Source organism: Lampris incognitus, chromosome 7 (assembly GCF_029633865.1).
Source record: "Lampris incognitus isolate fLamInc1 chromosome 7, fLamInc1.hap2, whole genome shotgun sequence".
NCBI lineage: Eukaryota > Metazoa > Chordata > Actinopteri > Lampriformes > Lampridae > Lampris > Lampris incognitus.
Window position 1 is genome coordinate 16,229,317 of NC_079217.1, and position 20,810 is coordinate 16,250,126.

General features: G+C 43.6%; 1 protein-coding gene across 1 annotated transcript in view; it reads left to right on the forward strand.

The window, feature by feature from the left end:
* traf4a (tnf receptor-associated factor 4a) overlaps positions 1-20,810 on the forward strand; it is a 34,126-nt gene that overhangs the window by 3,765 nt on the left and 9,551 nt on the right. The window contains exon 2 of the mRNA XM_056283896.1: positions 19,262-19,313. Within this exon, the coding sequence (XP_056139871.1) occupies positions 19,262-19,313 (52 nt within the window). The remainder of the gene's footprint in view (positions 1-19,261; positions 19,314-20,810) is intronic.

Below are 20,810 nucleotides of genomic sequence, written 5' to 3' on the forward strand. Positions count from 1 at the left end.
AGAGCATAAAACACTGTACTAACTCTATTTAGAACAACTTTACCCATGTTTCAGAGAAGAGCGAGAATCATGCCTTCGGCACACATGCCATAACTCATGGCTCATCAATCTTTGGTGTATTTAGCCAGAGCAATGCGACTGTGTTGTCTCTATGGGAAGGATACAGCGCCGAGGCCTTGTTTTGGCAGGAGTGTAATTGCTTTGTACTGGTCCATAACATTCTCGGCCCCAATGAAACTGTGGTGTAACTTCTGATTTACCTATCGTCCCCTGAAAGCTGCAAAGAGGTCTAATAGAAGACTTTATATTGTTTCAGTTATTATCTCCAGTAGGTCAGGAATTGTGTCTGGGTGTTTTAAGAATGTCTGATGATTCATTTGATGCTTTTGCTGATGTAGACAATAAGTCATTTTCCCCACGCTATACTCCCAAACATATGTAACGGTAAGGCTTGATGCAACCTCACCAGTATCGTCAGTATCTGCCTTTTTCTGTCGTGATCCACCAGCCCTGGTCTCTCCCGCTGTCTGGGAAAAATTGCAGAAAGCAGTCAAAGGTCTTTTTTTCAGGATGTGGGTAAGGGCTTAGCGGAAGGAAGTGGGGATGATCGGTTTGATCTGAGACAACATATAGTTAGGTCAGGCTCTTCCAGCGAGGGGAAGTCTAGATTTGTGATGTTTCTTCCCATTAAATCCAGATGAATTGATTTCTCTTAAAGGAGCATATACAGTGGGGTAGTATGTATGGGTGCCCAGCATGGGGAGAAGCTTGGCACATTTGGCAGCTGGGCTTTTGTGTGTGTGTCTCAATGTGTATCTGTATCCTGAATGGGACTCATGCCATGGATAGCTGATGAATGGGTTCGTGTTCATTGCTGCGTTCCCATCCGTTGGTCCTATCACAGAGACATTCATGGTCCCCCACAGGTGTCCACAGGACATACAGACATCCTCCGTTGAGATCCGGGAGGAAGTAAACTTTGCTGTCCATCCAATTCTTACTACAACGGTGGTCAGTGAGTTGCACAGAGGGGGATTCTGTATAGCTGAGTAAAAGCCCTCGGGCCTCGGCTCTGCAATCAGGGAGTGTTGAAGCCTCTTGGAGATGCGCATGGAGGCTGCTGCCAGCTGATGTGCAGAGGATGACAGAGCTGGGAGCAGCCCTATAAACGCCAATACACCAATGCTGAGCTGCAGCCACTAACATGTGAAAGCAGGACAGACACCTGCGTAGAAAAAAAAGAAGCTAGTAATTGTCAAAATACAGCAGCCTGTGTTTTAGAAAACAGCAATCAATAACATAAGCCCATCTATGAAGACTGTGTTGCCAGTTAAATGCCCATGCTTTACAATGGTGCTGGGCAGTATGGAAATATTATTATCATGATAATCATAGGGAATTTTACATGATACCAATATATACTATGATATCTGTTTACATATGCAAAAATACCATATTTAAGAACCCAGCTGAGGATTATCACATTGAACTCCTGGATGATATGAAGTGATGATATCAAACCACAACTATTTTTCAAATAATACTCACTCAAATATTTCAGGCCAACTTTATGAGAAATTGTTGGTAATAGACTCTTGTAATCCTTAATTTAGTCAGTAAAATTGTGTGTCACTATATCATAATGGGACAGTATTCAAATTCCATCCCGATACAGTATTCGTAAGGTCAAGAGATACTGTGATGTGTTGCCTGTGAGTACTTCCTGTATGTTTTATCTGGGGCCATGCACAATGTTCCAGGATAGGACCTTGCCCGTAATCACACTCGTGGACTTTGGCTCAATCGATGGCTTGAAATTCTGGCGATCTTTTAAAGTTTAACATTGTTGATGACTTGACTGTGTACAGCTTTGTGCCAGTGGAATTTCAATACATTAGAATGACCGTCCTGTCCAGTAGTACTGACTACTGCCTGTTCATCCAAGAACTGTGACATATTGCCTGTGAAAGGCATAAGGGAGTGCATTTGATATTTAGCGAGCACAGTTGGAGCAAAAATGTTTTTCTTTGTCTCACGTGTGATGACGTACAAGTGCTGAGACAGATGAAAACATCTGTGGCATTAACATGGCACCATTGCCTTCCTCTTAAACAAATTCGATGCACTCCTCGGCACCACTTACTTTTACTTAAACAAACCTTTTTTTTCCTCTGAATTATCTCTCCACATCCCCAGGAAAGTGAAAGGCAGATACAAGGCAGATCTTTTCTGAATGACGTAATTGTAAAGGGACTCCTGGGTGGAGGCCGAGGGGGCTTTGGGGGATCCAGCTGTGATGATGACATGGTGAAAAGAAAGTGATGTGACCAGTTCACACAGCTGCAGAGGTTCCCCATTCATACAACTTGTATGCATGCAAGTGTCTGTTATCTCTAATTGTGACAGCCATTTATGTTCTTTTACAGGTTCTGCCGATGTGGATGAATGCACTTGTTTTAGGATGAAATTTACTTCTGTCGAAAGAGAGAGGGCACTCTGAATTCTTAGGTGGATTTACTCATTGTCTCAGAGTCTTGACCTTCCAAACTCAATAGTCACTTGGTAATTTCTCAGCCCTTTACATGTAAGCTCTTGGCTCAAGCTTGGTCTGTGTGAAGCGAAGAGGGGGGTGTATTTGTGGTGGCCTCTCAAGTGAGCAATTCGATTCTATTCACAAATGCAGCTGAATCAAAAATTCAGCCAAAACTCTTTCACAGATAGCAACATCAATGCCTCGTATCCAACCCACAGGGGTACAGCCATGTAAATCATAACTGTCATTCTGATTCGGCTGGTTACCACCTTCACTGTCTAGCATCATTCATATTTATTGTTACCTTTTTTCTCCCCCCCCCCCCGGCATGACTCCAGAATGATGGCTAGGAGGAATCAATCTTTTAGACAAACAGTTTGTGGCCCTCTTCCTTTGCATTTTAGCCTCTGATGCTGTTGCAAAGTACTTGGATTCAACTTCCCTATGCTTGACTGGTATACAGCTCTTGAGTCAATAAATGAAATGGACCAGTCCCTACGGGCCACTGAAATCCATTTTCTGGTCATATCACATTTGTTTCGATCAACTTGAAATGTTAAAAGTAGAGTTGCACTCAGTTATTCATTGTGTTAGCCTGTTTCGTTGATATGGATGTGGGTGGCATAACCATTCATGTTTTTTTTATTAGTTATGGTTGAGTAATGGTGAGGTTCCCTTTTCTGCAATTTTGTCTAAATGTTTTTGTATATGTGACTCAAGACGCATTACTCACTTTCAGCTGACAGCCTAAAAGATTCAAGTCTGCTAAAGGGATTGTTTTTTTCCATATTAGCTGTTTATCATTTCAAGAGTGCTCAAGAGTTGGAAGTAGACTTGCCTCGACTTGTCTTTGACTATAGGGCCTTTTCAAATGTATCTCGCGGCCCCTTTGGGCCAAACAAAGACGGAAAACATTCCAGCTATGCAGTGGAGCACCTTGCCCCTGACACATTGAGCATGCTGGAACCAAGCTGCCAAACCCCAGCCCTGTTGCTGGAGGCCAGCCAACTGGCACACAACACTGCGCCGGTCCAGTGTTGTGCATGGGCACGCATGCTATGTGAAACAACTTGAGAAAGAGATGTGTTTATCGTAACACACATGCGTTCTCCGTTGCACCACACTGCAGCACCACTAAATGCCTGAGCTGCCAGAGCCCCTCCAGAGCAGACTAAGAGTTTCATCATAACAGTCAATCCAGAGGGAGTCATTGTCCCTTGCCCCACAAATAGTGTCCTGTACAATATAATGTAATGTGTGACAGTACAATTAATTAATGGTTGACGTCAACGTCTGCTTTAAGGGCTGTGAAAGAGAGTTCATGATGAAGGTTTTTAGCGTTTTGCATCGATGGGCAGATTACTGTTAATGAACATTTCAAGGCTGAGTAGGAGATATGGAAAGGTCCACGGCACTGTGGCACAGCTTGTGCTTAGCAAATTCAAATTCATTCCAGTGCTCAGTCTGGTTACATCTGCGCTCTACTCCCTGTTGTGCTAATTGACTTCTTCCAATCTGTTTGTGTTGTGCACAGGTCAGTGCACTGGCAATAAAGCTGACAGCCTCATTGTGCATTTTCACATGTATATAGCAACACACGCCCACACAAACACACACACACACAGCTGTTGAAGTTCCCACAAATATTAAGATGTTTTTATTCATGTCAGTGTTGGAACGACTTTATTTTTAAAGCAAGGGTGTTAAACCAATTCATATGCACAGTAGGCATAAAGTCACAAACAAGCCAATACTTGATACACCCACTTGCATTTATTTTCAAAATCAAGTGGGTGAAATGAAATGACACTGATTAAAATTATTTTATTATTTCACATTAGCGATATGAGATAGAGAAGAGGTAACACGTTCTGTGCTACTACCAACAATATGGAAAGTATTATCACACATCTAATACTGTGTGCAATGTATGCCAATACCAAGTGATTGCCAGTTTACTATTTTAGCAATGTCAACCCTCTAATACAGCAGTAATTTCAAGTCAACACCCATGTCAGCCTCTTGTAAAATGCTTTTGCGACATGCTGGCATGTTCATATTAGGCAATTGTCATTAGGGGCAGGCAGTGACCACTGACTCGGTTGCCGAGCTGACATCGAGGCATGTGTGGAATCTGTGTCTGGGCTCTGAAAGGAGAGCAGCTGGGAGAGAGTGAGGGAGCCAGCAAGCATGGGGAAATAGATGGCTTAGTGCAGAGGCACCTGTCTCAGTGAAAGGCTCCTTTTTAAAAGCAAGAACAGGTGTCGAGAGAGCAGTTAAGCTCTACACACTCTGAATTGTAGTCATTTATCCACGGGGCTCCATTAATGGGAAGGTCACTGCCAATTCCCTCCTTGGCTCATCTGCCCCATAGCTCCTCGTGCCAAGAAGAGGTCTGTTGTGAAGGCTTCCTTCCTCCTCCCCTATCATCCTCTCGTCAGATCTAGTCTCTTTACTGTTGTGGACCTCAAACCAAACAGCTCGATGACTGTCAAGTCCACCAGCTCCCTTGTGTGGTGTCCCAGAATCTCTCTCGCAGCTCATTTTCAGATATGTCAACACTGCATAATACTCAGAGCCCCCTCCTTCTTCCTTCCCCCTACACAGACAAGCTGTCGACCCCCCCCCCCACGCACACACACCACACAAAAAAAAGGCCACAAAGAGGAAGACACTGTGTCATGCACATGTCCAGATGCGTCATTTAATCAGCTTGTTCAGGATGAGGGTGCATTTCTCTTGCAGCCTTTCCCAGCTCATTCATCCCTCATGGTGTCATTTAATTGGCTGTTTGTGGCACATTGACCAGCGGGAGACCATTTTACTTGGATCTCCAACAATGTCAAGTTATGGCCAGCAATGGCGGGAAAAAAACCCATCATAATCATTTTCTCATGACCAGCAAGTTTCCCAGCAGCATGTTTCCCAAACAGAAGCTGGAAACCATAATTGCAATAATCCAGACGAGCTGAATTAAACACTGCAACCTCGGTTTCCTTTCTCTAAGAAACAGTGAATTATTTTGTGGGATAGGATGCTCTATATGATTTCCCCTCGTTTTCTCCTTTTACTCCACTCTTTCACTTGCTCATTGAAAAAAATGTTGTAATTCGCCTCGTTGTTGCTCCCGGCAACTAGGGCAGTTTCAAAAGTGCCTGCTTTGAGCAGCAATGCAGCTGAAAGCGTTTTGAGACAAAGGAGGCGATTTGACATCCCCGTCCCGCCTTTCTGAACAAAGAAATTACATCCTTGAAAAAGGGGAGCGGACGACTCGTTTAACCATGGCTCAAAGCCAGATTGGAGCAGTACTTCTGAAGGACGGCGGTGAGGCTCGAGGAGTGTGTTCTGATGGTTTTACATATGTGCATCAGATACAGATTGATATGGGAACGGCAGGAGATGAGCTCCTCTTTGTGTGAGCAGTTGGTTGCTTTTGTATGGATGTGTGTGTGTGTGTGTGTGTGTGTGTGTGTGTGTGTGTGTGTGTATGTGTTTGTGAGCTGAGGTTTTTGGATATTACTGTGGCTGGACCACAGCTGACTGTCTACTAACTGCTCTCTCTCTCTCTCTCGCACACTCACACATGTGCACCTGCACACCCATACACACTGTACCGCACCTTCCCTCACAGTTACCATGGACACAAAAGCACAGGGCCTAAAATTGTCCCTGTTGGTCATGTGCACACCTCATGAACCTAAAATGAGCTTAGTGACGAATGAGGAAAAAGAGCTTTTTCCATTGTCATCTCAATGCAGATGCGGTTCATTTTTTTAATTTTATTTTTTTGTGGGTGTCTGAGTGGGTTGTCTGCATTCTGATGCCCTTGTTAAGTACATATTATTTAGTGGCAGAGTTCTTGCGAGACTAGTTTGCAGTTTTTTTTCTGTCTGAGAGAGAGCGCCTGTGACTCATGTCACATAGATTCATGGCTGTGTTCCCTGCATTTTAGCGAGGATGGTGATTCATACAGAGATAGGTCACAGACTTTGACAACAGTTTGTCAAAGGGAATCATATTATTTTTCCCCCACAAAGTTTTAGCGTGTTCTCAGGCAAAGTTCAAGTGAACGCTGACTTGCAAATCAATTCCGGTGCATTTAGAAATCAGCGAGCTGAATCAAAGGGAAGGAGTATAAAATCCGCTTTTCTCATTCTTGAATGTCCTGTAGAAGTGAGGCAACTCTGTTTCACCACTTGCTAATTAGTGGATGTGTCACAGAGAGCATCACACGGGTTTCTCAGAGATGTTCCAGCAGGGTTTGACGTGAATAAGCCTCCCACGCATCCAGCAAAGCTGATAATGGTTTCCTCACACCTGGATCCTTACACATGAAGGAGCAGGAGCTCAGGGTGGAATCGGGTGTGCTCCGGTTGTTATGATACAGTTTGAACACTCCTGGTGCAGTTATCTGTCAAGGACGGGAAAGAGAAAAATATTTGGACCAAGTCTCACTGTTCTCTTCAGTGTTGCCGTCAATGTGAAGAAGCACTCTGGCATAAAATGAAATGAATTAAAAGCTGTTATGGTGAACATATATATAACACTTAAAGCTCAAATTTTTTCATGTTGTAATTTCATAATTTTATTAATATTCTGTTAGTTATGCAACACCGTAGAACACAGTTTTAAAAAATAATCAGAAACACTATTGATACATGCAGTAAAAGTTGTCTTCATGTTGTGTACGTGCCCGTTTCTGGCTGCAGAGTGAGCAGGACTAATTAAAACAACAGTTGTCCATAGGAAATTATTGGTTGTGGAGATTATCTGGACTGGCCACCTGCTGCCATGGTCTTGAATGGAGAGGAGATGCAAAACGGAAAGAGAATTGTTTGCTTTAAGCCAATTGCTTCCTGGATTATTGCGCAGCGAATGTGGAGATGCCACAGTGTATTGTGTAGTAGCCGTTATGTCTCCTAAATCTGTGTTCTGCAAAGACCCAGAGTCAATCCACGATGAAAGTATTATTTTATCTGAAGGGAAATGAGGGCAGCGTTTGAGACTTTCACACATGGAGCATTGAGTTCACGCACAATAATAGACTCCAGGAAGGGGTGCAGGGAGCAGGGAGCCATGGGTAAATGGTTATTAAATGTGATTTACGATATGAGAAGGTATAGCGCCGAGGGGCTAATCCCGCACTCTTTTGTGTGCTCGCTACTCGGATAGATGCTGCACATCTTTTCACTGAACCCGATTGTGAAATATTTCCAAGTAGATTCTGATTGAAGCATTCCCATTGATGGCAGTGTGGAGTACATTTTCTTCAATAAGCGAGTACCTTCTGTCCTGTGCCTGGAGAGAAACAGATCCCTGGCATTAAAACTCTTAAAATGCACCCTACGGTGTGCAAGAGGAGATCCTGTCATAGGAATATAATATGGTGCTGGAACCAGCCGAGCAGCCGTGGGCATATTGGCTTTCATCCTCCCCTGAGAATTATCGCTGTCCCACCGTTGACAAAAGGCATTTTATGGCTTTACATAAGATTCAAACCCTTATATAATGAGATAATGGGTATACGCTGTCTTAAAATGCAATACACTCAGTTAATTACATGTCTCAGGTTATTGTACTGCTTATTTACCTCATACTGTATATGACCTTTTGATTGGTTAAAACAACATTATATTTCTGTTTGGAGATAGTGGCAGAAATGACTGGCTCTTTTTACCACTCAAGAAAATGTTCACAACATTAAAACCACAATTCATAAAAAAAGGCTATCAAATATTCCTTTTATTTTCTAGATAATTTCCTATTACATACGGAGTCTTTATTCATGACTAATGGATGTCTCCCTTTTTAAGGTGACAGAAAACTTTCTCACTCATCCTCTTACACAGAATAAAGGTGGCGCTCATTTCTCCACCAGTATCTTCACTGATCAGGGGAAGTGCTCTACGAATAAGCCCATTATCTGTGGGTACAATAGCATGCCACTGATGTATCATCTGTGGGATTAACATTAAGCTTCCCCTTCTCCCATCTGTCAACATCCCGGCCATGAAAAACACCTGCGAATAGAGAAGATGTGATGACTTAAGGTGCCACCAAATAATTTTTGTCTATACTTGTCTATACTCTCAAGACATCGGAAAATTACCATAACACAGTGGTAAGAACAGGTGGGCAAAGGTTGACTACTAGTTTCAGATCATCCTTAAACAACCTCCACTGTACACAATGATAATAATAATAATAATGATGGATTACATTTTTATATCTAGACACCCAAAGTGCTTCACATTGAAGGGGGGAAACACACCTCAACTACACATTGGTGGAGAGAGAGGAATTATTGTGCGAATTACATGGGAGGATGATTAGGTGGCCAGATGGAGAGAGCCAGGTTGGGAATTTTGCCAGGACACAGGGGGACCCCCTTCTCTTTGCAATAAGTGCCATGGGACCACAGTGACCACAGTAAGTCAGGACCTCGCTTTAACGTCTCCTCCGAAGGATGGCATTTCATACAACACAGTTTCCCCATCACTGCACTGGGATTTTTGTTTTTCATTAGGACCAGAGGGAAGACTGTCCCCTACTGGTCCAGCAGCACCACTTCCAGCAGCAACTCCGCTTTCCTGGGCGGTCTCCCATCCAAGTACTGGCCAAGCCCATACTTGCTTAGCATCTGTCATTCGGCAGAGCCAGGGTACATGTTGGTATATTTTCATAAGACCTTGTGTTTATTTGACTTCCAGCCATTTCACATACCTTGTCTTATATTTAATATTGCATTTGTAAAGTACTACATAATTTAGTTCATAACAGTTTATTTTCGACTAAAATTGGGGGTAAATTCCACAAACTAAAAGGTAGATGAACTTACTTTGGCAGGACCCCCACCACACTGCTAGAGCTGCAAACTCATGTAAAAAAAAATAAAATAAAAGTTTTTGTTTTAATCAATGACACACCATGTAACTGCAGTGTACAAATCTTGAGCAACACCAACTACTTTTGTTTTGATAGACTGTTTGTGCCATTCCCTGAGGGAAAAATACCGCTTTCACACCTGATCTGTATAACCGCTGCTGTTTTATGATGATTTTGGAAATCGGTATCCAAAGAAGTGGTTATATCCAAACCCAGTGACTTTCATAAGAAGCGAATCCGGTTGCCAGTTGCCCAATAACACTGTTTGGAGGAAGGGAACAAGATGGTGTCTAGTGCTGATTCTCACAGGCCATGTGTATTCATACGTTAACAAGACAACAAAGGAGGGTGCCCCTTTTAATGCATCAGTCAACCCTTTGGCAATCTCAAAGTTGCGCCATCCAATGTTGTTATTCCTCAGGATTACTGGGAGTACCTCCGCCCTTCGAATCCAGACATCGGTGCTGCAGATCACCATTTCACAAAACATCTGCCCTCTGATGCCCAGCTCAAATTAGATCAGCCATTTGTAATTAAAATGCCTACAAAGTGCACATATCGGTGAAGTCTATGGTGCATCGCGTCTCTCATTAAAGTTCGGTATCTCAAATCCAGATGATTATCCCCCCATCTTTATCGCGGTTTTGAATTTTCGCACTCGGTTTGCAAACATGCAAACGGTGTGAACCTGTGCAGTAAAATGGAGAGTGGGGTGTTTTCACACCTCTGGTACCTAAACAGTAGCTTTTAGCACTCCTTCGGAGGCTAGGGGGGCCCTTCTCCCACATGTAATACATTAAACCTTGGGAGTTTCATTGGTGCTTGTGGGTAGCGCTTTGAGCACCACACCCCTCCACAACCACCTTTCAACCAGATCAAACATAATTGTCTCTTTCAAGCCCTCCCTTTCAAGTGCCTATAAGCGACGCAGGCCTCAGTGTGGGTGTTTGCTTGTGATGGTGCGCATGCATCGTCTGTGGATGTCTAGCGCCGTCTGTTCTTCATCGTTGCTGTTTGGGTAAGGGTAGTCCCACTTGGGCATTCAGATCTATGCTCCCTGTAGGGTTGATGGGTCTCAACCCTGACCTTGCATCAGGATCAGCAAGAGTTAATGAAATTGTATTGATTTTCCTGTACCTCCTGCTTGCAGAATATTATCAGGGGGATGAAAACAAACAGAAAAACTAAACACCAAACATTGGTCCATTTATTCATCCAAGTATCATCTGTGCATGTGTGCAGTAGCTACAGCAGAAAAGAACCTAAGCATGTATGAGCTGAACTAAGACTTATATCCATACCTCTTTGAGCAGCCCTTCAAGGATGGGGGCTCCAGCATGAACCCAACCGAGTTAATAACCCTGGCCGCTGAGCTGTATATCACTAATCATGGACCTGTGTTTATGCAGTTGGCAGTTTATTTCAGCAAGACCAATGCAGGCAACCATAAATAAATAAATAAATAAAAATCAATATATGGAAAAGAATGAGGCTCTGAGGAAGTCGAAAAGCCATAAAATGAGTTAGGTATGTAATATATGAGGGTGGTTTGATTCTGTTAACCGTTACACACCACAAAGTCAACATGACAAAACTGATTCAGTAACGGCAACAGATTCAAGTGTGATAAGAAACACTGGATTAGCTTGTTCATGATTGTCCCATACCCCCCCCCCCGAGATAAAGTCACTTTGGTATTTCCTGGTTGTAAACAGAGCTGTTGGTTCAATTTCTCTCTGACCAATCAGTGGTCTGCAGTGTTTTCACGACAACTTTTAGTATCGGCTCAGTTCGCTTGGAACCTCGACGGAGGTGGTACCAAAACAAGTACCATCCCCAACATTTCCCTAACGGAAAACCAAAAAAAGCGAGTAGTCAAGTCCAGCCAGTACCATGCAATGGAAAGGGGGCATATGTCCCAGCCCAGTCACACTGATGGAAAGAGACAGTGCAAGGGATTATGAATACTGCAAGTGTTGTCTCCCCCTCTCACCCACTTAAGGATGGATTATGGCATCTCAGAGATTTGTGCTCATTCTGCAGATGGCTGCATCCCGCCATCACCCTCCTTCTTTCTATTCATCCACTCTCCCTCTTCTTGTCTCTTTTTGTGTTCTGCTTCCTTTGGGGAGTCACACACTGTTTGCTATCATGGCAGCACATAACCCACTTCATGTAAGCTGCACTACTGCCATTTTGATGAGGCATCGTCTAATTGCTCACAAATTCAGACAGATTGATTGTCTGACATTACCTCATGCATGCAGAGCCCATTTATCAAACAAGTAAAGCTGCTGAGGCTCAGCAACAAAGATCAGAGTTCATAAAAGTAAAGAATTAAGTGTGCATTCCTTTTGGCAAAAACATACTTTTGACCTTTTTTTGTTGCCAAATTTAATCTTAAGAGCATGTCCTGTTTCACTCCCTAAAAAAATCCCTCTCAATGTAACCTATTGTGTTGAAACACAGTCTGTAAGCTTATGTACTGATGTAATTTCAAGACTTCTGAAAATTATATGTCATCATTGTTACTCATCTACTGCCAGTGCCGCTACTCAGACACAAAGCTGACATTAAAAAATGGATATCTTATTAACCTTTGAATGCAGTAGAACTGCATTAGCCCAGTCGCTTTGTGCTCACAAATGTCAGTGCAGTGGGGGTGAGGAGAGCTGCATGAAAACATGAATAATATTATGTAAGCTTATGCAAGGACAGCCTCAGGTGTCTCGCTAGGCATGATCGGCGAAACTGATGCCACAGAATATTTGTGTTTTATACTAAAAATAGTTTACAACATCCTGATATAACCGTTAAGGATCGAGAATTTGTGTTGAAATGTTATGTACAGCTCAATAGTACAAACCATTTTAAATGGGTTTGATGCATTTTGTATCTTGGTCCACAATTATTTCCCAGTGAGTGTGTAACAGGGGTTGCGAGGGAAGGAGCCAGAGAAATGGTGTCAGACATCCACCCACACACTCATCATCATAGTAGGCTAGCCTTTCCTCCACTTGCATCATTCCTGTCTGCTTTGGCAAAGTAACAGTAAAATAAATGCATTTTCTGGATCCTGATATAAAATGAAGGCTTGGTTGTTAAAAAAAAAAGTATAGCCTAGTTAAGAACCTAGGTGTGCTAGATTCATCTGAATTTGCATAATGAGCAATCTATTTCAGTGTGGCACTTTACACATGCTTGTCTGTTGTGTTACCAGACGTAATGCCTTTCTGCCTCTTTCCTGTTGATGACCATGCACTAAAAACGGACAGCCAGTGGTAATTCATATTAAACAGCTGCCAGTGGCATTTAATGAACAGCAGTGTATGTGACATTAATCACATAAGATTATACAGGTGACGTGATCTGGACGAGGACGCATCTCATACAGCTGGCTCCACCAAGCCCAGTATTCAGGTTCATGTAGTCCATCAGACACCGCCTGCCTGTACCGATAACGATAACGTGAACTGTTTCACTAAAGATAACGTTGAACAAACACCTTGTCTCATGAAAACACTTGTTTCTGCAAAGGAGGAGAGGAAATGCATAGTTCTCAGATATTAGCATTGCCTTCATATTTGAATTGTCCCCAGAAGAAGAATGTCAGTCTCATCACAAAGGTCAGTAGGCTTATGCACAACATAATCCTCAGCCAACTACGCAGGGCTAATCTCCCAGGTATTAAATCTAGCACAAGGAGCTGTCATGGCACTATCCACTTTGGATATCCCAAACAGATAGCCTGTTGTGGAGTTAATCCAGCTCTATACTACTGTGTCATCACACACTGAGAAAACTGTGGTTACTCCTCCCATTTGGGACAGTTGAAAGAGCAGGCCTGAGCTGGTCTATGTCCACGCTGAAAGCCAATTTAGTAAAGGGGGAAGGGCCCTCTCCCCTCCCACTGAATCAGGTTACACAGGTAGAAACCTCTCCCAGTGTCAGCTTCTTCTGTGTGACCTCATTTCAGGGAAACGTCAGTCACCACTGCCGACATGCATTTGAGGCATTTGGGTAGGGTGGCTCAGTGGTTAGCACCGTTTCGAAGGTCCTGGGTTTGAACCCCAGGCCGTCCCAGGTCCTTTTTGTGTGGAGTTTGCATGTTCTCCCCGTGTCTGCGTGGGTTTCCTCCAGGTCCTCTGGTTTCCTCCCACCATGAAAAAGACATGCATGTTAGGGTTGATACTCCTGCTTGTGCCCCTGAGCAAGGCAATGGAAAGAAGAACTGGAGTTGGTCCCCGGGCGCTGCAGCTGCCCACTGCTCCTATACAATAGGATGGGTTACATGTAGAATTGTAAGAATACAATGTCCAATAAAGTGGCTTTCATAAGTCATGACAAAGAGGGATAGACCTGCTTGGACCTGCATGCTCCGCTGTTTTGTTTAGTTTCTCCACCGTCATTGCTGCGCCAAGCGGAAGGCGTTAAGACGGCCATGACTACACACATTTTCAAACAAGCACACAGACAAAAAAAAAAAAACGGCAGCTTTGGGGGATTACAGAACTCCATCTGAGATGAAACAGAATTCCTACTTTCCTCCGTCCTTCCTGAGGGCAGAGGCACAGAATTGGAATCAGCTGGGAGACCAGAAACCAGGAAGCCTGAATGAAGGGAACTCATGACATCTGAGGTTTTGTTTGTGTGTAAAAGTTAATCCAGCTCTTTACATGAAAAGAAAAAAAGGAGGGGGGGTTTCATGAGGATAAACATAAGACCTAGTGGTTAAGCTTTAGCGAGAGATAAGCAAGACTACCAGGCGCTATCCAGTCAAGCCTCCCAGTGCCTTCTCTGAGGAAAATACCTTTTCTGAGAGTGACCACGGAGGTCTGTTTAGAGTCTTAATGTGTCGCAGGCATTGTACCCTGCAAAGCCCTCATGCTCTCAGTTTTGTTTGTTCAGTGTCTCAAGAGCCCTGCCTGCTATGATTGCAAACTGTGTGTGTGTGTGTGCATGTATGTATTTGTGTGTGTGCGTGCATGTGCATATGTGTATGTGCATGCATCTGTGTGTGCGTGTGTGCATGTGTATATGTGTGTATCTGTGTGTATGTGCATGTGTGTGTGTGTGTAGGGGAGGCTTTGGAGTCTATCTCTTTAGTCAACAGAGCGACATAGGACTCAAGGTTACTTTCTGGTCAGTAGGCTTGCTTGCTAGCGAGGCAGACATCATCATGTGGTCGTCAGGCCTGATTGCCATTGCAAGAGTAGCCAGAGTCTGCTCTGAGACAGTGAAATGAAACCGGAGGGATTTGTCCTTCTCACCGTATGCCTGTCAGGAGCCATATGCAGAGTGACGGAGCGTGTTGTGACGGCTGTCCTCGTTGGTATCACTCGCTGAATGGATGGCTGTTTAATCTGTGCTCAGGGCCTGAAAGAAGATTTTAGGGGAGGAGAGGAGAGGGGGCAACCAGAGGGTACGTGGAAAGGGGTTGGGCTTTATAGGGCAAGAGAATAAATAAAAGTCTCTACGAGTGGATGCAACTTTCAATAGCAGAGCAAAAATGCTCCAAATTAGAGCATTACAGAATGTTGTCGCTACATGTAGAAAAAAAACCCACATTTTACAATTAACTCTATTAATAAATCACTTTTTGAAGCCAAGTTACGAAGTGTAATAAAAATAAAACGATTAGATAAAACAATAAAAGTCAGTCATGGGGAAAAAATATATGAATAAATGAGAGCTGCAGTACGGAATAATACAGATAAAAACTATAAAGTCCCTGTGTTGTAAGTACCATTCAAAAAGATGATTTAAAGATTTAAACGATGATATTGACTTCAGCAGGTATAGCATTCTGAAGCCAAAGGGCCCAGGGAGAAAAATCCCGGTCACTTTTACTGTCGAGTCTGAACAGCTAATATGACGGTTATGCTGATCCGTCACTGAATGTGAGATTTGCTTTGAATATTCAACCTTGTGTCCACCTCAGCGCGGGATCTTCTGTTGCTCGTCTCTACAAAAGAGCAGCTGTGAGCGCCGGCTGTACTCTCTGGCTAGATGCATGACAGAAGGGCTGAAATGTTAATGTGCTTACTGTGTTTTGATACGCTGTGCAGTGTTTAGCCTAGCTGCCTCCATCGCTATCTTCCAACACATGCCACATTTGAATACTTGGATGTCGGGTGTCTCACGCCGTCGATTTTGTGGCTGTGCCGGAAAATATGGTCAAGGTGCTATCTCTCCAACAAGCACCGTGGAAGAATATTGGAGTAAAAACGTCTTTAAACAAAGCAATCGTTTGTTTTCTGAATCAGCTGGACGAGGTGAAAGGTCCTACCTGCGAGGTTGCATGAAAATGTGATTTAGTTTTTTTTCCCCCCCGCGTGACTGTGACGTTCATCCTATCACGACAACTCTCTGCTTAGTGTTTCAGGCAAGGTGGATCTTGGTCAAGGTATGTGACCATATTGTCCAATGCCTCTCCCAGATCTCTTCTAAGGAAGCCTTCCAGTATTCAAAGAAATCATTAGTCCGGGAGAAAAGGAAGGAAGGAACTGAATAGAGGCTTTTGTTATGGCATCGTCCCCACCTTTCACTGCTTATATGCTGTCACGAAGAGGCGGTGGACTCCACTAACAAGGGGGGCAGGAGAGTCGAGTAGTATTATCAGCATTGGGCCAAACACATTAACGTGTGGCTGCAGGACTTTCTCTACAACCAGGAAGGGAATCATCCTGACAGTTTGTGACGAGGCTCTTTTCGCCTGTCTGCCTCTTTGTGTGTCATATAAGGGGGCCAGGGCTGGACTGGGCCTCTGGCTGTATCCTCTCTGTTCCTGCATCTACCCTGTGCAGATCTATGAGCTTGTCGTTTCCCATTTCCTCTCACTCTTTGGCTACGGGACAGGCACTGTGCTCCTCAACTACATACAGCCCACAGCTGTGAAACCACTCCCGACTTTTAACTCTATAGGATGAGGCGGCTCCTTAATGACGGCGTTGAGTAAATGCGTTTACACTACTCATGAGATGCTGTGCTGACTGGGCTTTCCTAGCTCCTGATCGATCGACCCTTTTTTATAGTCCATTGTGGTTTGTTAATTGGTATCCAGCTCCCTGCTGACACAGTAACCCTAATGGTGGGGAATTACTGCTGTCTCCTCATGCATTAACCTCCCTCTCCATGATATTCTGCTCCCCCTCGTCAACACCCCCCTCCTCCCTCTGTCTTTCTCTTGCTCTCTCTCTGCTCTAACCCCTTCTCCCACCCCACCCCCCCATTGGCCCATTCCCTGATTTATCAGCAGCTGGGCAGACGGGGCAAAGTGCATATGCATTCATGTGTTTTGTCACATGTCGCTATGCCTCTGGGGACCGTGGTCAGGTGACGCTGCAGCCGGCCAAATTAAGGGACTAAGAGACTCTGGTCTTGACAGAGCGGCCACACTCCTAGCACATTTTTACCCTAATTGTAAGCCGAAATACAATTTGGGCATGGTTAGGGTTTCTTAATGAAATGTTTTCTGTCTCTCTATGTTGTATGGTAGGTCAGTTGAAGCTCTAGGATGTGTGACCTTTAAACAAAGGCCAGTCCTGCTTTTCTTGTTTTCATTTTCATTAGCTTCCCCCGAGAGGGGGGGAAAAAGGTAACGGGAAGAATGTCACCGTTACTATTAGAATCAATTTTGTCTGTGTTTTAGGAGCCCTGAAAACGGTTTTGGTACAATGGTGACATTTGGACACTCTTTATTTTTGTGAATTAGCGAAATGGGATGTACAACTACTGCCAGCCTGTGCTCCGGATCCGACTGACCTCTGACCCTGCACAGCAGTAGGCCTCTGGACAGTTGTAACACTGATGAAGTCTGAAAGGATGATTCCATTTTTTTTACCACCTGGGTCTTAATCTCAGTTTTTGCCATTGTGCATATTAGTTATGATATCTAACTCACAGTTATCATTGTGAAGATCTTCGACATGGGATCACCACCGATCCCGTGTGCCCTGCAGGGCCATGGAACACGATCATCAGACATTTTTCAGCAAGTCTGATTTAACCCAATTATCTAAACCATGTGTTTGGAAGTGTAAACAAAAGTGAAAGTTAAAAGTTATTACTGGAAATGTACATTATCAACAATGTTCGATTGTATTGCTGAGATACTTCCGAGTTCAACTTGCAGGGATGACCATCTTATTTACCGTTGGCAGTAGTACCTATCGTCAAACCCATCCGGCCAGTGCTATTGTCAAATCATAGATAATGAGAAATCAGGTACACAGTCTAACCATAGCACAAGGGGAGGGGTTTGTTGTTGAAAGGACAGGTGTAAGGATTGTATTACACAGTTCTGTAAGATGCTATCGTAAAGCTATACAAAGCGGTGGCCCTGTGTCCAAGATCTCCACAATGTAGCTGTGTGAGTAAAATTATATCATAGCTGATTTGCACAATGGCAAAAACTATGAAAATAATACCCAGGTTGTAAAAAACAAAAAAAAAAAAAAACAAAAAAAACAAAACAGAAACATCCTTTACGTTTTCTCGGGGGTTAAGCCACTAATTTGTCGGTTTTGTTTATATCGCATGGAGTTATCGCAATGGTTCAGTGTACCTGCATGCTATCAGAATGTGACCGTACACACGTGCATAAGCGCACTGATTACAAACGTCTTTTACTGTGAAACACCACATATTTGCAGCAGATTTCACAGAACTCCGACAATGCATTTCTCGTAACTAGAGAGAACTCCGTCATCGCCCAAATTCACCACGAGACTGTACAAAGTCTGCGCTCTTTAAAAGCAGTCTCAATGTGGCCAAACAGGTCTACTACGGAGTAGCAAGCTTACCATCCGCTTAGCTGCTAATCCTCAGTGGCCACTGCCTCGCCTGTATTATTTACTACTGTGAATATTTCATGATGACATCAGTTTGGGGATGTGCTGCTTTGCCAGGGGGGCTGCCCGAAATGAGCCGCGCTGCCCTGCTCATCTGGTACTTAGAGAATGACCCTAAATCAGGCCACTGAAGGTTTTTTTTTTGTTTTTTGATTTTTTTTTTGGTGGTACCACAGTAGTTTTGTGGATGTGTAGTGAAATATGATCTCGGATCAGATGGGTTTGTGCTGCTGTAGGAGAAATGTGAGGGTGAAACAAAGTGGCTGTGGCCAGACCCACTAGCCTCATGCTAACATTGGCTAATCAGATTTGTTTTGGTTTTGTTTTTCCCCCCAGAGGAGAATCCCGAACGCAAAAATAAGATTTACAATGTGTTACTAACAGCAGAAGCAGCAGCTCATGTGGTGTCATCCATCTTTCTAGTCAAACGGCAGCAAAAGCTAAGCACCCTCTCTTAAGTTGTGAAGTAAAGAATGGGAAATAGAAAAAAAGGAGATCAGGAGTCCTTAATGTATTATAGATAGACAGATCATGCTCCAACTTGTGTCCCTCTCCTCTGTAGTGGTAAAAATCAGAATCCTTGGAAATATATCCCCAGAGGGACATAAGATGAAAGAGGCAATGGCATAAAAGCCATGGCTCAGAGAAAGTAATCTGGCTTAATTGCATGTATCATGAGTGCGTGCGTGTGCGTGTGCACGTGTGTGTAGGCATCTGTCATACAGTAGGATGATTTGGAGAGCTGTTCATAAATACTGTTGAAGACAGGCAGAACAAATTAAGGGCAAAGCAGGCCTCCTCCTCTAGACTGTCACAGAGGCACCCTTTGACACAGATTTCCTGCAGACAAGAAGGGATGAAATCAAAATGAATGCTGAATGCACTGCACAAACTTACAAAAAAAGGTCATCACACACAAGTGACTGTTATGTGTATTGTGCAGTCAATGATGCTAACAACAAATCCTTTTTTCCATTCTTTTGTGTTTCAGCGAGGGTGTCTTCAAGTGTCCAGAGGACCAACTGCCACTGGATTATGCTAAGGTACAGTTACTGTGATGTGTATTTGTCTCTTGTCTTTTTTTCTCTTGTTGAAATCAGTATGTTTAGCAGGGGGAAAAAAAGCTTATGTCCGATGTAATTCTCCTTAAATTACATGGCATTTGCAGTCAGACCATTCTGGATCTACATCTTAGTGAGCTCTGCTTAATCTGTACATAATGGTGCAGATCTGTGCTACTACAAGTCATGGCCAGTTTGCTAAGTTACACAAAATGTTGCTGTGACTCTGATGGACACATGAGTCATCTTGTTCCCTACGCCGGGCACAAAGAGCAATACACAGAGACAACTCAGACAACTAGACATCCTGGTGCAGAGCTAATTGCTTTAACAAAAGACCACAGGCCCCTCATTTCATTTGGAATGCCAGAACTGTTGAAGAGCTGTTCATGGACACTGACTTTGACTTGCAATTTTGCTGTTTGGTACCCACCAAAAAAACACAGGACAGTAAGCATTTTACCAGAGAATCTTGAGTGGATGGATTTTGACTAACATGGTACCAGAAATAATTTTGGCAGCTCAAAGTCAAAGATCGCATTTCATTTCACTGAAGTCGGAAAGAAGGTCATTGTGGTAATTTTACCAAAGTAGGGGAGATGATTCATTAAGAAAAAAAAATTCTCCCCTTAATCCCTTTGCTATTCTAGAGACAGCATATCCAAATCTCTTATTGAATTCTGCCTTCTTTATCAAGTTCTTTGCGAAAGCAGCTAATCAGATGCCTGCATAGAGGCAAGGAAGATACTGACTTACTTTATTCCGAGTCAAAGAATGACTCAGTTCTACGTGAGCCCCTTTCTTTAAAGTAAGGGTGTGCAACACAAGGATAAGGGCCTAATTCTTCTTCATTGATGAGAACATTTCAAGCCTAATAAAGTCTGCCGAAGAATCAATGGAGAATCAATGGTAAATGATCATCTATGTTGCTGAGCAGCTTTGGTCACCAACAAAGCTGGAGCCATTTGCAAGTAGACCACTGTGTGTAATTCCTCTGTGCTGCTGTTTGTATAAACAGCATGCTGTAGCCCGATTAGAGTCTAGTCATTAACCCAATGCCGCAGCATGAGCAGTGGGGCAGCAGCAGTGGATAGCATGCTGCGCTACGCTGTGTAGAAAGCAATAAAGGGGACTGCAACTGCAGCATTCCTCTCAGGGAGGATATGCTTGTAGCGCGCCTCTCAGACATTATTATTTACTTCGTCCTTCACAGGCCCCCAGTCGCCTGTAATTTACCCCATGCTGGTGGTCTTCTCTCGGGGTTGTTGTAACGCTCATTGCACACTGTCCATCACCTCCAGTCAACCGGCTTGCTCAGATCATGTTCACCCAGTGCAAATACAGCCTCACCAACAGAGAACGAGAGAAATGTTGTGGTCATGGAAGGGGATGTGCTGCTGTTGTGGTGTTGGTAGTGTGGTGTGTGACTACACAGCCAACAATGGCTAAAGCAGGCAGGATAACCCCCGAGCCGGAGCT